Source organism: Schistocerca americana, chromosome 8, assembly GCF_021461395.2.
Source record: "Schistocerca americana isolate TAMUIC-IGC-003095 chromosome 8, iqSchAmer2.1, whole genome shotgun sequence".
Taxonomy (NCBI): Eukaryota; Metazoa; Arthropoda; class Insecta; order Orthoptera; family Acrididae; genus Schistocerca; species Schistocerca americana.
The window spans coordinates 113,786,769-113,800,289 of record NC_060126.1 but is presented as its reverse complement, the minus strand read 5'-3'; the positions used below and the strand labels follow the sequence as shown (position 1 = coordinate 113,800,289).

Here is a 13,521-nt window from a genome sequence, read left to right as displayed (position 1 = left end):
TTATCTGCAGTGAAGTAGTCTGAATGAAGCTGGCTAATATTCAGTCAGACCTGGATAAGATTTCAAAGCTGTGCAATGATTGGAAACTTGATTTAAATGTTCAAAATGTATAATTGTGCATTTTATAAAATGAAAAAAAGAACGTGGTATCCTATTATATAATATTTGTGAGTCACAATTAGAATCCGTAAATCTGTAAGCACATACAAATATAAGGGGTGTTCAAAAAGAAATGAGCCAGAGGCATAATTACAGAAGCCGGTAAGTGTATGTTAGAAGTATTGACCCTGGCTGTTGAGACACTTGTCCCTCTATGACACAAGGCAGTGAATGGCTCTCCCATAAAATTCCCAGGCTGCAATGTGAACCAGTTCCACACCTACAGCTGGATGTCATTGTCCAAGGTGAATTGTTTGCCTCTCAGAGCCTTTTTAAGGGGACCAAAAATGGAGTAATCACAGGGAGAAAGGTCTGTGCTGTATGAAACATAGCCGAGAACCTCCCATTTAAATTTCTGCAGGAGTGCTGTGACTGTGTTGGCTGTATGAGGCTTTGCATTGTCATGGAGCAGAATGACCCCACAGTGGATATTACCAGATCATTTTGATTTGATCGCTTGGCAAAGGGTGGTCAGGGTTTGCGAGTAATGCTGGGCATTCACTTTTGTCCCATGCTGCAGGAAGTGAATCAGAAGGGGTCCTGCTTGGACAAAGGAGAATGTCAGCATAACCTTTCCTGCACTCATGTGGACGTCGATGTCCAGCCGTACATGTGGAACTGGTTCACATCGAAGCCCCAGGAATTTTATGAGACAGCCATTCACTACCTTGTGTAACAGTGGGACAAGTGTCTCAACAGCCAGGGTCAATACTTCTACCATACAGGTACTGGTTTCTGTACTTATGCCTCTGGCTCATTTCTTTTTGAATGCCACTTATACTTGAGTGTAAGACTTGCTTATAAAATCACTTGTGTGTCCCATTCTACAATATTGTGAAAGTATGTGGGACCTGTACCAAACAGGACTAGCAGGAGATACTGAATGTATTCAGAGGAGGGCAGCATGAATTGTCATAGATTTGTTTGACCTTTGAGAGTGTCACTGAGATGTTGAAAGAACTGAACTGGCATACTCTTGAAGAAAGATGTAAACCATCCTGAGACAGATAACTGACAAAGTTTTAAGAATCAGCTTCAAATAATAACTCTAGGAATATACTGAAACCCCCAACAAACTACTCCCATGGGAATTGTAAGGATAAGATTAGATTAATTACAGAATACACAGAGGCATTTAAACAATCATTTTTCCTATGCTCATACATGAATGGAATGGGAAAAAGCTCTAATAATTGGTACAGCAGGTCATACCCTCTGCCATGTACTTCACAAAGGTTTGCAGAGCATAGGTGTAGATATAGAACATATAAATCTTTCTGCTTGTTTTAGTTACCATTTGTATTTTTGTAATCATTATTACTACAACTGTGTATGGCAAAGGATCCATAATCAATGTAATATTTACCCCTCTCTGTTCAAGTAGAGCAAATGTTTGTTTGTGTGGCCATCCTCCACATCAGGCACAGAAATATGTGTATTGTAAATAAAAAACTGTCCTTTCATGCTGCACTGTATTTTATTTTTGCTAGATGCATTTTGCCTTTTTCATTTTAAGGCATTATCAGTAGGATAGTTCTTCATGTTTCTGTTGGCATCTGCATTTCCTCTCATCTAGCCATACACTGGTGGTCACACTATAGCTCTATTTATGAAACATAAGCATGTTTTTAGGTACCAAACTTTTTTAATCCCACAGAAAGGGACATGTAGTGAACTAATGTAGTTCTACCTTGAAATCACAGTTTTTTTATCAAATATGTATAATTAGTGAGAGAAGACTCATAGTGTATCACAACAATATGGGCAAATGAAATGAAAAGTGGGAAAAAAAGTTTGGAACATAAAAACAGCTAATGAGCTTCACTAATTCCAGGGTCCACGCCATAACATGTGCTCTTTGTAAAGCAGTGGAAAGTCCAGGATGGAGATCTAATAGTCTACTATTAAATAAGTCTGCCTGCTTTTCAACACATATTTCACATGTTCAGTAACTGTCTATCCTAATTCATATTGTTATGTCCTTCACTCTGATAAACCCCTGGGACACAACCTCCCATAGCAGCCCTTGGGCTGGAGGGATGGCTATGATGTCAGGATGGCAGGCAGGGGAGGATTGGGACAGAGTATCAGGGGAGTAGAGGCCCAGAGAAACTTGGCTGACAAAATTAACGCTTTGTTTTACTTGCATATTTGTGTTTTGTGTTGTGTCAGAATAGTGCCCCCCCCCTCCTCCCACCCCACCCCACCCCCTCGATCTACACTCTGCATGGGGAGAGCTGGGTGACTGAAGAGATGATGATCAGCATACAGCTACCTGTCTGCAATATACATGCCCCACACTGTTGACACCTGTGCTCAATATGGGGCATGCAACCCTGTTGCAGGAGCCACACCGCAAACACCTCATGTTAGTGGTGTATGAAGATGGTGGGGCAGCTTTCTATGGCAGCCAGCACTGTGATGAATGACTGGGTCTCACCAGCCACTGAAGTGTGGTGCACGCTCCATGATGGTGGAAGATGGCTGCTGTGTGTGGGATACAACCTGCTGCCCCAGGGGCAGCAGCTTGTCTTGCTGATGGAGTGAGCCTGAGATGGCCCAGTGCCAGGACACTAAGTTTGTAAGGTGGACTTAAAGTAGGAATCTGGTACCATGATGGAGACCTGAACTTGTGACAGCTACTGGCAGATCCATGTGATCTCCTCATCTAGCATAGCTCCAAGTCTTGCTAGAACGGCTGGGCTGTGAATGAAACTGCTACCAAAATGACAGCTATTTACACAAGATAACAGTGCACCTGTTATGAAATGCACTGCATCTAGTTATGTTCTTGATAACACCACTGGAGCCCTTTTGTAGAGAAATCTCCTTGCCTGTTCTGTGAATTATCGCTGCACTTACAGGTATCACTGAGTGAGTGGGTCTCAATAATTCAACAATCCAGTTCTTACAACCAAAATGACAACCCACTGTACATGGCAGCTACTAGTAGCTGCTGCAATTCTCCACCACATATTCCCATCCAACAGATTTTCCCATAAAATGGTAGCAATGAATAAAAATCTATCCTAGTCTCCAACATGCAACACCAACAGGCAGCATTCATTCTTGTGGTAGACAGTGCCATAGGTGCTTATCTACATATTCTGAATTACTATTCAGCTGCATTTTTTGAACTCTTTTTACTCTGTTTATAAGATTTGCTACAACCTAATGCTGCAATGTCATTTAAAATATCTCAATGATCAGATATATATTTGGGGTTGAAGGGGGTTTACAAAGACCATTATTGTTTATCTGTTTATTTCATTGTTCCTTATATCCTGCAAAAAAATAATATCTTGACAAATACAAATTATAAGAAAGTCTTTTTGTTCACAGGTATCAAGGTATGGAAGAGAAGTTGGATCAATATCCTATTTATGGAGTAACAGTGGGTGAAGTAGAAGTTGATATGTTAACAGGCCAGTATGAGGTGTGCAGACATTTTTGATAACTCATGATTCATTTTTCATCATAGTTAAGTATTAAGTAGGTCTACTTAGCAAATACCCTTCATGTTTAATTTCTGTTTCCCACATAGGAAAAATACCCTCTGATGGTGTGCTGTTTTATTGCTAAATTTTTATAGGAGAATCTGATTTAGTGCAATATTCATCCTGTCTATGGCGCAGATGTAATCCTTGTAGTCTCCATGTAAATGATTTTATTACTCTGTTTTTTGCTGTATTTTTTGATGTAAGAAACTGCATAAAAAGGGACAAAAAATTAAAATATTTTAGTATGAGTAAACACTGTGCTTTGGATGTTTAATAAAAAGGTAATGAAAATGACGCTTTGTGTGTGTGTGTGGGGGGGGGGGGGGGGGGGGGTTGGTTTGTGGGTAGGGGTAAATGCAATAATAACTGAGGGTCCTTAAAACTGGCTGTCAACAGATCATAAACATCTACCAGTAATAATTACAAATTATAGAATAGTAACATTCAAAGTCAGGATTAGAATTTTATCATCTCATTGTGTACATAAATCATTAAGTTAATGTGAAGGGGACTTGTCAATGTAGGTAATATAATTGATAGATGTACAAAGTGCAAAGAAAAACCTACATTCATTTCCATTTATGAATATTAGTACCGGTACCAGTTTCTTACAGTAATCTACAAAGATTGTCGATTTATTATAAGTTTTTGTAGTCATATACTGAATGCATGGGAATATAGTTTTAATCTATGAGAAGGGTAACATGAAATTTCCTTTGTTTCTAGTATCACACTATGTTGAAAATGATGCCTTTGTATTGTTATGTATATAGATATAGAGTTCATAACTGTAAATACATCGAATACTCATTTACATGCCATAAAAAGAGGTCAGCATGAATACCTAAGCTTAATATTACATATATAACTAATAACAATTTTTTGTAGTAATAGTATCCTATTTACACTACTTACATTCACTCAAAAGGTTATTCTTTGTCTTACAACAGATGCAATGTAGCTGTTATTTATTTATTTATTATATAATGAGAACTAGTACAACTATACAACATTTGTGGTCAAATGTGCACAACAATAAACTCATGTAATTTACATCTTCAGATATAGTTCCCTAATCTATTTAATTGCTTCATTGAAGCATGGCCAGTGTCCTTTGTATGCTCAAAGGGGACAGTCAGCAACAATATGGTGGAGTGACTGTAAGGAAGCACTACAGCTACAATTTGCACAACCTGCACATTCCCACTTGTGAAGTAGATAATCGCATCTGCATTGTACAGTTTGAATCCAGTTCATGGTCCTCCATTGATGCCTGGGGAGACTGAATCCTTGTATCTGTGTGGAAGAGTTCTCAAATAGATATTTTTTTGAATACTGATGACTGCCTCCACTGGATTTTTCATGAATCATTGACTTTGTAGGAGGACCCAAGAAGGTTGTTTGTTGTATGCCATGACAGTTTCCTTGATTTCAAGCATTGGTGTTATGCTTGTGCAATATTTCATTGAATAGGTAGCTTAGAAATATTCTGAGTGCTATCCAAACATTCGGGAATACTTCAGATCTTCTTAGATCTGGTGGTGGGATTTTGCTGGAAACAGAAAGCCATAGAATGTTCATACTCTGAGTACATCTCATAAATATATGCACTGCCTCATTCGGTTGCATGTCTGTCTTCCCAGTGTGAACATTATTGATCCAGAATGAAAATCAGCACTTAGCAACAGAGTGTGAATGGGCCAAGTCTGTGGATCTTAAAACATGAGCATTAGGTTCCCATGAGGTCCCATCAATTTTCTGAAGCATGTTATTTCTCATTTTGACTTTAGCAGCCACATTTGGAAGATGCTGCATTTCAGTTAGAGTTATATCTAGTGTTATTGCTAAGTATTTTTGTTTACTACTGTATGACAAAACTTGGTTTCTGAATCCAATTTCAAATTTGCAATCTGCCCATTTGCTTAGGTGAATGCAGATATAATTGTTTTATGAGGAGTTATGTGAAGGCACCCCATTTCACCATCAGGAAAGTTGGAGCTCTGGGTGATTGTAACTGTGATAAGCAATTTTTCTAGTGTCCATGTCACTTGTGTTGGGCAGTATTGTCATTGCAAATTGAAGATTGTTTAACTTGTTTCCCAAGTAGTTTATGTAAAGAGACCATGATAAGATTCTTTCTACAATTATCCCCAGGAATTTGACAGAATTTGCTTCTCTGAGTTCTTCCTAACTTTTATGGATAATTTTAACAATATACCTTAAATGAATGAAAATTCCATTACACGTCAAGACAATGGAGTGGTAATTGAAAACTGAATCATAGCTTAACATTGGTAGCCTGTATGGAAGACTAGTTTATGGCAGAGTCCAAGCACTGTCTTTGCTATTTTGACACTTTATATCTGATGTCTAAAATTTAGCTATATCTCAGAAAACAATCCATAATTTTGGAGCTTTTCAGGGTAGCTGCATGGTCTAAGGCACCTTGCCATGGTTTGTGTGGCACATTCCATCAGAGGTTTGAGTCCTTCCTCAGGCATGAGGGTGTGTTATCTTTAGTGTAAGTTAGTTTAAGTTAGATTAAGCAGTTTGGTCCCATAGGAACTTACCACCACTATCATAATTTTGGAAGAATCTAAATTTAGGATGATATGGTAACATAGCATAATGTGAGACAGAAGATGAGATGTTTTGGTTTAAGTCTGCTTTCTGGATTAATGACCAAGACTATATGTGGTTTTAGGCACTTGGTCACACCCACTTATGCACCTATTTGGTTGCCCCCTATCCCTACCCTCAGAAATACAACACAGTTAATTATCACTCATTAAACAAATTAATTGAAAGCACATGATTTGAAAACAAAAAGTGCACAGCTATATCCAACAGCTAGATTAATGTGGCATTGAAACTGGAGCAGGACAAGAAGGTAGAGAAGTGCCAAGTACATGATAAGAAAACAAATATCAGGTGTGTTTATTCCAGTGATTTGAGTTAATGGCAAGGAGGAGGAATACACAAGAAGCATCTGAAATAAAATGTCATTACTTGCCTATGTCCTAAGTGTTCTGGAAATAGGACCAGTGGTACCAAAATAGTGACTATTTATTTAGTAGATATTTGTTATTACATTTTGCTTAAATTAATTTCTTTATAGAATATATTTTTCTTTGCAGTAAGATCTTGTTTGTTAACTTTGAAAACCTGTCACTAAAGTCAATATTTAAATTGACCTATGGATATTTTTCTATGTTTACAAATTCATTGTAAACAAATTACATTATGTCTCATGTACGAATTTATGTCTTAGCATGTATATTGATGAGCCAAAACATTATGACCATCTGCTTAATAGCTTGTTTGTCCATCTATGGAACAAACTACATCACTGATTCAGAAAGTCAGGGATCTAACAATGTGTTTGTAGGTTTTTGGAGGTTTGTGGCATTAGATGTATGTGCACGGGTCATGTAATTCACGTAAGTAATGGCTGCTGATTTGCCTATGCGGTGACGGCACCTGACAGTGACCCAGATGGGTTCCATAGTATTTACAGCAGGCTACTTTGGTCCCCAAGACATCAATTTAAGTCCACTACAATGCTCCTCAAACCACTGCAGCATGGTTCTGGCTCTGAGACATGGACAGTTACACTGCTGAAAGATGACATTGCCATCGGGGAAGACATCAAGCACGAAGTGATGCAGGTGATTTCAGTTGTCAGTTTGTATTTGATTACTACCACAGGTCCCATGGAAGTGCAGGAGAATGTCTCCCATAACATAATACTGCTATCACCAGCCTGCATCCATGGCATGCTGCACGTTTTGAGCTGCTGCTCATCTCAATGACGGTGTCTGTGGAGACAACCAGCAACCTAATGTAGCAAAAATGTGATTCACTTGAAGAGCCAATATGTTTCCATTGACTGGCAGTCAAATACTGATGCTCCTATATCCACTGCAGTTATAATTGATGATGCTGTTGGGTCAACATGTGAATCCGTAGGGATTGTCTGCTGCGGACCTGCATGTTCAACAATGTACAATGGCCCGTGTGCTCCAAAACACTTGTACATGCACCAGCATTGTCTTCTTTCAGCAGAGATACCACAGGTCATCATCTACCTTACTTTGCAGAGCAGAGAATCCTCCAAACCACACATTCTGTGGAGAGCTTTGGGTAACCAACCACTCAGTGCCTAGTATTTCTGTAGATGCCCATGACAATGGCACATTAACATTCAAGTGGCGTCACTATTTTCAACATACTGGTTCAAAGGCTCTGCATAATAACAATCATTCATTTGTCAAAGTCGTTTATCTCAACAGATTTCCTCATTTCCAGCCCATGTCTTCACTAGGGTGATTCCCTGTCTGTGTCTGCTCCTCTTGCATACTTTTGTTACTGCATCATGTGTCCATAACACCACCAGGTGGCAGCCAACGTGGCAATGGTCATAACATTTTGGCTTATCAGTGTATGTATGGCAAAGACTTAATAATGGCAGATATGAAGTTTCAGATTTTTCCTCCTTAAAGCAGGGGTTTGCCAAACTGTGTATTGCAGCTCCCAGGGGCATAATGACCTTTCAGCAATGGCATCGGGACTTTTTCATGAGAATAATAATCTGGTTTATTTTCTTTCTGAGTAAAGGAATAATGTCTACACTACCAATGATATCTACTTGGCTAGCAAGTAAGGGCTGTTACTATGATAATGTGGCAGATGGCATTTGAATTTTACTGTGCAACTTATTTGCATTTATTCAGTAAAAATCAACTTGAAAATTATTTTTGTGGAATTCAGATCATTTCTAATTACTGTTTGTCTTATGTGATTTGTGTGTCTCTATCAGAATGGTCAAATTTTTAAATATAAGTACAAAATATGATATTTCAAATGTGTCATGTGGGAACTATGATGACAGTTACTTGAACTGCAGTATTCCATGTATTACTGTTGGAAATGAAGAATGACCACAGTGTCATTTTTTCCAAAGCCCTAGCTTTTGAATGCATGCTTCCTAATAAAATGAAACAACATGTGGAGTCAAATCCTAGTAGTTTGGTAAACAAACCATGAGAACACTTTTTGCACAAGGTAAAAGAAATGACAACAAAAAACTTCACAAGTAAGCTACAGTTTGTACTACAGCACTTCTTTCATCTTTCAAAGTTTCCTACCCTGTATCAAAGAGCAAGTAACCTTCCACCATAGCTGAAGACCTTATTTCTCAACTGCTGTGGACATTGTACATCTTATGATAGATGTATCAACTGCCAAGTAACTGGCATATGTGGCTTTGCATTAGTTTTCAAAAACCCAATGTGGCAGATGGGCTTAATGATCATTTGGTTGAAAAACTTGCTCTTTGCTATTTTAGCTACATGTAACTACAATTATGTACATGTAAGCGCTACTACACTCTTTAATGGAAGAAAATAATATTAACTGGGAAAACTGTGTAGACATGTGGACAGATGGAGGTCCTAGAATGGTTGCTGCACCATGGTTTGTGAGCTGTGATCCAGAAAGAGGCTCATGCTGCTTGGGCACATACACCCTGCCTTTCATGGCATTTAATCAGTGACTGAAGTTGTAAATGTCATTAAAAGTCAGCCATTTAAGTCAAGATATTTTCAACAAATGTGCAGTAATATAGGGGCTGAGAACATTTCTCTAATTTATTACAACAGCTCTCACTGGCTTTCATGCATGAATATCACAAAAAAGGTGTATGAACTCATGAATTAAATTTGCTCTTATTTCTAGAGAAACATTTGAGTTCCAAGAAGTTCATAGGTACTGACTTTGTTTTGAGACTAACATACATTTGTAATATCTTTGAACATCGAATTGATCACTGCTTCTGGACATTCCAGAAGAAGTTGATCAACACAACAGGCGCAAAGATTCTTTCAGTACAGAACTTTTATCAACACCTGCCAATGAAGAACAAGAGCAATTTATTGATATTTCTTCAGACTGCAAACTGAAATTTAAGTTCATTTCCTAAAAAGATCATATGAGTTTTGATACATTTTGCAACACCTTACTTATGAGATAGATTGTTGAGAACAGGTAATCATACAAATGAAGTATAGATCATGAATGAAGTGGAGAAAGAGATCCAGTTTTCAATCTTGTGCCAAGATGATAATGAAGTAGCAAACTTACCTTTCTCATTGATTTCATTGCAAGAATAAGATGTAATAACTTCACTTCCATGTCTGAAAGAAAAAATGTTATTGATGATCTGCATCTGTATAAAATAACTGGAATTTTATTTGCTGGCTGCAAATTCTTCACCATCAGCTGTATTAGGTTCAGATGCACTACCTATTAGTGACAAGAAAATTTGTGCCAGAATGGAACTTTAACCTGGATTTCCCACCTATCACAGTCAGCAAATAAATTTAAAATTATTTTATGCAGCTGTGTGGATTGTCAATAATTTTTGTTCTTTCAGACATGTGAGTAAAATATTACAACCCTAGAATGGAATATGATGATAACAATGGTGGTCTCAAGTTTTAGTCCCATTCTCACTGCACGGGAATCCAATTAATAATGAGCATTAGGTGGTGAATATTGGGGGCTATGGTATAAGTAAGTAGACTGTGACATATGAAGGTTTGGATTGGTACAGGAAGCATACGCAGATAGCCAAAATGGTTGAGACAAAATCTTGTGATAAACAGGAAATCCAGGTTTGAGTTCCAGTCCAGCACAAATTTTCACATGTCACAAATAGATGGTCAACTTGCTTAAATAAGATCCTCATATTAATGTCAGGGATTTTAAATAAATGAAATGAACCAAAATTTGATTCAGATTTAAAATTACAAAGGTTGTTTAGTGATATTTTCTGAGTATTTTGATATAAAGGGGTGTATGGTTACTGGTGGCTCCTCACAGAGTGATTGCATTTAATTTGATTTCTTACCTCCATTTATCTTTGTATAAGTATTTCACTGAAAATATCTCCAGAATACAGTAAATATTGATGGTAAGTTTCATGTGTCTTATTTGGAAACAAACCTGTTCCATTTACTCACTGTTCATTCCATTGAAAACAGCATTGCCCACTTTACTCTTCGCCCTCAATCTTGTATCCAGCACTGCTTGGTCTCCCTCAGGTTTTCTGGCATTATCAGATGTACATTAACAGTTATACCATTTATGATCTACAGAATTCTTTCAGTATAAAATGTTTTCCAGTCTAATTTAAATATTGGTCAAGTTTTATATGCATGGATTGGTTTAAGATGTTTATGTTTCCATCATTTGTGCATTGAAAATATTGACACACTAATTTTATGTTGTCATTTGTTTTTTCAATTAGTTATTTGTAGATGAAACAAGATAACTCTTGAATGAATTTTTCAACCTGCAGTGGAGTTTACACTGATATGAAACTTCTGCCAGATCGAAACTATATGCTGAGCTGAGACTCAAACTCAAGAGGTTTGCCTTTGGTGGCCAAATGCTATACCATCTGAGCTACCCAAGCACAATCATAATGCATCTTCACAGATTTACTTCCATCAGTACCTCATCTCCTATCTTCCAAACTTCACAGGTCCTGAGTTTGAGTCTCAGTTTAGTTCACTGTTTTGATCTGCCAAGAAGTTTCAAGATAACTTTTACCTGTGTGACTGATTTAGAACTTTTAGATTTGAATGTTCTAGCTCTCCTTCCATATTTTAATTCTTCTTTTGTCACAAGCCTGAGTCTTCTCTTTTACACTGCCCCTTTCTTTCCAGTAGCCATCTTTGTATCCAGTTACAACTTTTTTCGTTCATTATTTGTCCATTGCTCCTCTATCTGGATCTTTCTTTACAGTATTATCCACACACTTGATCATCCACTATCATTTTCAGCAGTTGCCCTGTCTCCTTTAGCTGTATTTGTAGAATATAAAGAGTGACAGAGGAAAATGACTGCAATAAAATTAGACTGCACACAACATTTTATTTGTGATAATGACAGTATGCTGTAACAACACAGGGAGGATACCAGAAAGAAGATTTGGGGAAGCTTTATCAAGGACTGTTGTATGACATTAGCTTCTATTCTTCTTTCTTGTACTGCATTTGATTGCTTGCTTTTTAGTAATAAATGGTAGCATTGAACACATTTAACTGTATCTCATATGATACAGCAAAATGTTTTGGGAGGCAATGCCCTCATCATCAAGTCGCCAACACACAGGTCACATTACTATACTATAAGACTAAAAAAGTGTAACAACACATTTTTGGCATTCATAAAATAAAATAAAACAAATTACTCTGTATTTCCTTGTCTTGCATTAAAATAGTCTGCTTCTGTCCTTGTCTCTGTCCTGGTCATTCCAATCACACACTGCAAGTGTACAACAGGTGTCTCCATCATTTCCATGCACCAAATATGTCCACTTGATGCTTCTTCTGATGCTCCAGCACAGTTATGAGCTACTATGCCAGAGGTACCACTGTGTATGCATTGCTACTGATACAACCTCAATGCCATTCCATTGATCACATACTCTTAGTTCATTTTTGCTATTACTTCCATGCTGACCTCTAAGAGTGCTATACTATAGCTACTACATCTATGGAGCATTAGATACTCATACCTGTCAAAAACTCTGATTTCATCTGCACTTTAAGAACATTGTGATATTTCTTAATACACAAATGAGAGATAATGGAATAAATGATTAATGGCAAATCTCATATTCAGATGTGAAACAAATACTAACCAATAGATAGAGGGGCTGGCCAGTACTTACCTCAGCTCAGTACAACCGATAGATTCACAAAACAGAACAGAAAATTTACATTCCTAGCTTTCAGAACTTTGTTCCTTCATCAGGGAGGAGAGAGGGGAAAAAAGGGAAGAAGGGAAAGAGGATTCAGTTACTCACAACCCAGGTTATGAAGCAACAGGGAAAGGTAAAGAGGGAGGGTAGCAAGGATGGAGGCATGGTTGTCAGAGGGAAGCCAAAGATATTCTACTGTTAAGTACTGTGCCAGCTTCAAACCAAAGAGGATGCATACTGAAGTAGAGAGGTATATAGTATAAAGATATACACAACTATGTGGGATGAAAAGATGCGTGAGTGGCTAAAGAGGAGAGGGAAAAAGTTGAAGACTGAAGAGTAAATGAGAGTGAGGTTGGTTAACGTAGGTTCAGTCCAGGGGGATGGCAGGATGAAAGGATGTGTTGGAGTGCAAGTTCCCATCTCCGCAGTTCCGAGGGATTGGTGTTGGGTGGGAGAAGCCAAATGGCATGGACGTTGTAGCAGGTTCCTAGGTCCCTAGAATTATGCAGGACGGTATGCTCTGCTACTGGGTATTGGACATCTCCTAGGGGGACAGTTCTTCTGTGCCCATTCATGGGCTCAGCCAGTTTAGTTGTCATCATACCGATGTAAAAGGCTGTGCAGTGCAGGCATGTCAGCTGATAAATGACATGTGTTGTTTCACATGTAGCCCTGCCTTGAATTGTGTATGTTTTAGCAGTAGCGGGACTAGAGTAGGTGGTTGTGCGGGGGATGCATGGGACAGGTTTTGCAGTGGGGCTGGTTACAGGGGTAGGAAATGCTGGGTAGAGAAGGTGGTCTGGGAATATTGTAGAGTTTGACAAGGATGTTACGCGCGTTAGGGGGGTGACGAAAGGCAACTCTGGGTGGTGTGGGGAAATATTGTCAAGGGATGATCCCATTTCAGGGCTTGACTTGAGAAAGTCATATCCCTGGTGGAGTAATTTGTTGATGTATTCGAGGCCAGGATAATATTGGGTGACTACAGGGATGCTTCTGTGTGGTCTAGGGGTAGGAACATTGTTGTTGGTTTGGGAGGTATGTATTGCTCGGGTGATCTGTTTGTGGACAAGGTCTGCAGGATAGTTG

At 38.3% G+C, this 13,521-nt stretch overlaps 1 protein-coding gene across 1 annotated transcript in view; it reads left to right on the top strand.

Annotated features, from left to right (window-relative positions):
* The window catches only part of LOC124544635 (xanthine dehydrogenase-like), a 234,711-nt gene that overhangs the window by 208,994 nt on the left and 12,196 nt on the right, over positions 1-13,521 (top strand). Inside the window, exon 23 of the mRNA XM_047123244.1 lies at positions 3,502-3,595. Within this exon, the coding sequence (XP_046979200.1) occupies positions 3,502-3,595 (94 nt within the window). The remainder of the gene's footprint in view (positions 1-3,501; positions 3,596-13,521) is intronic.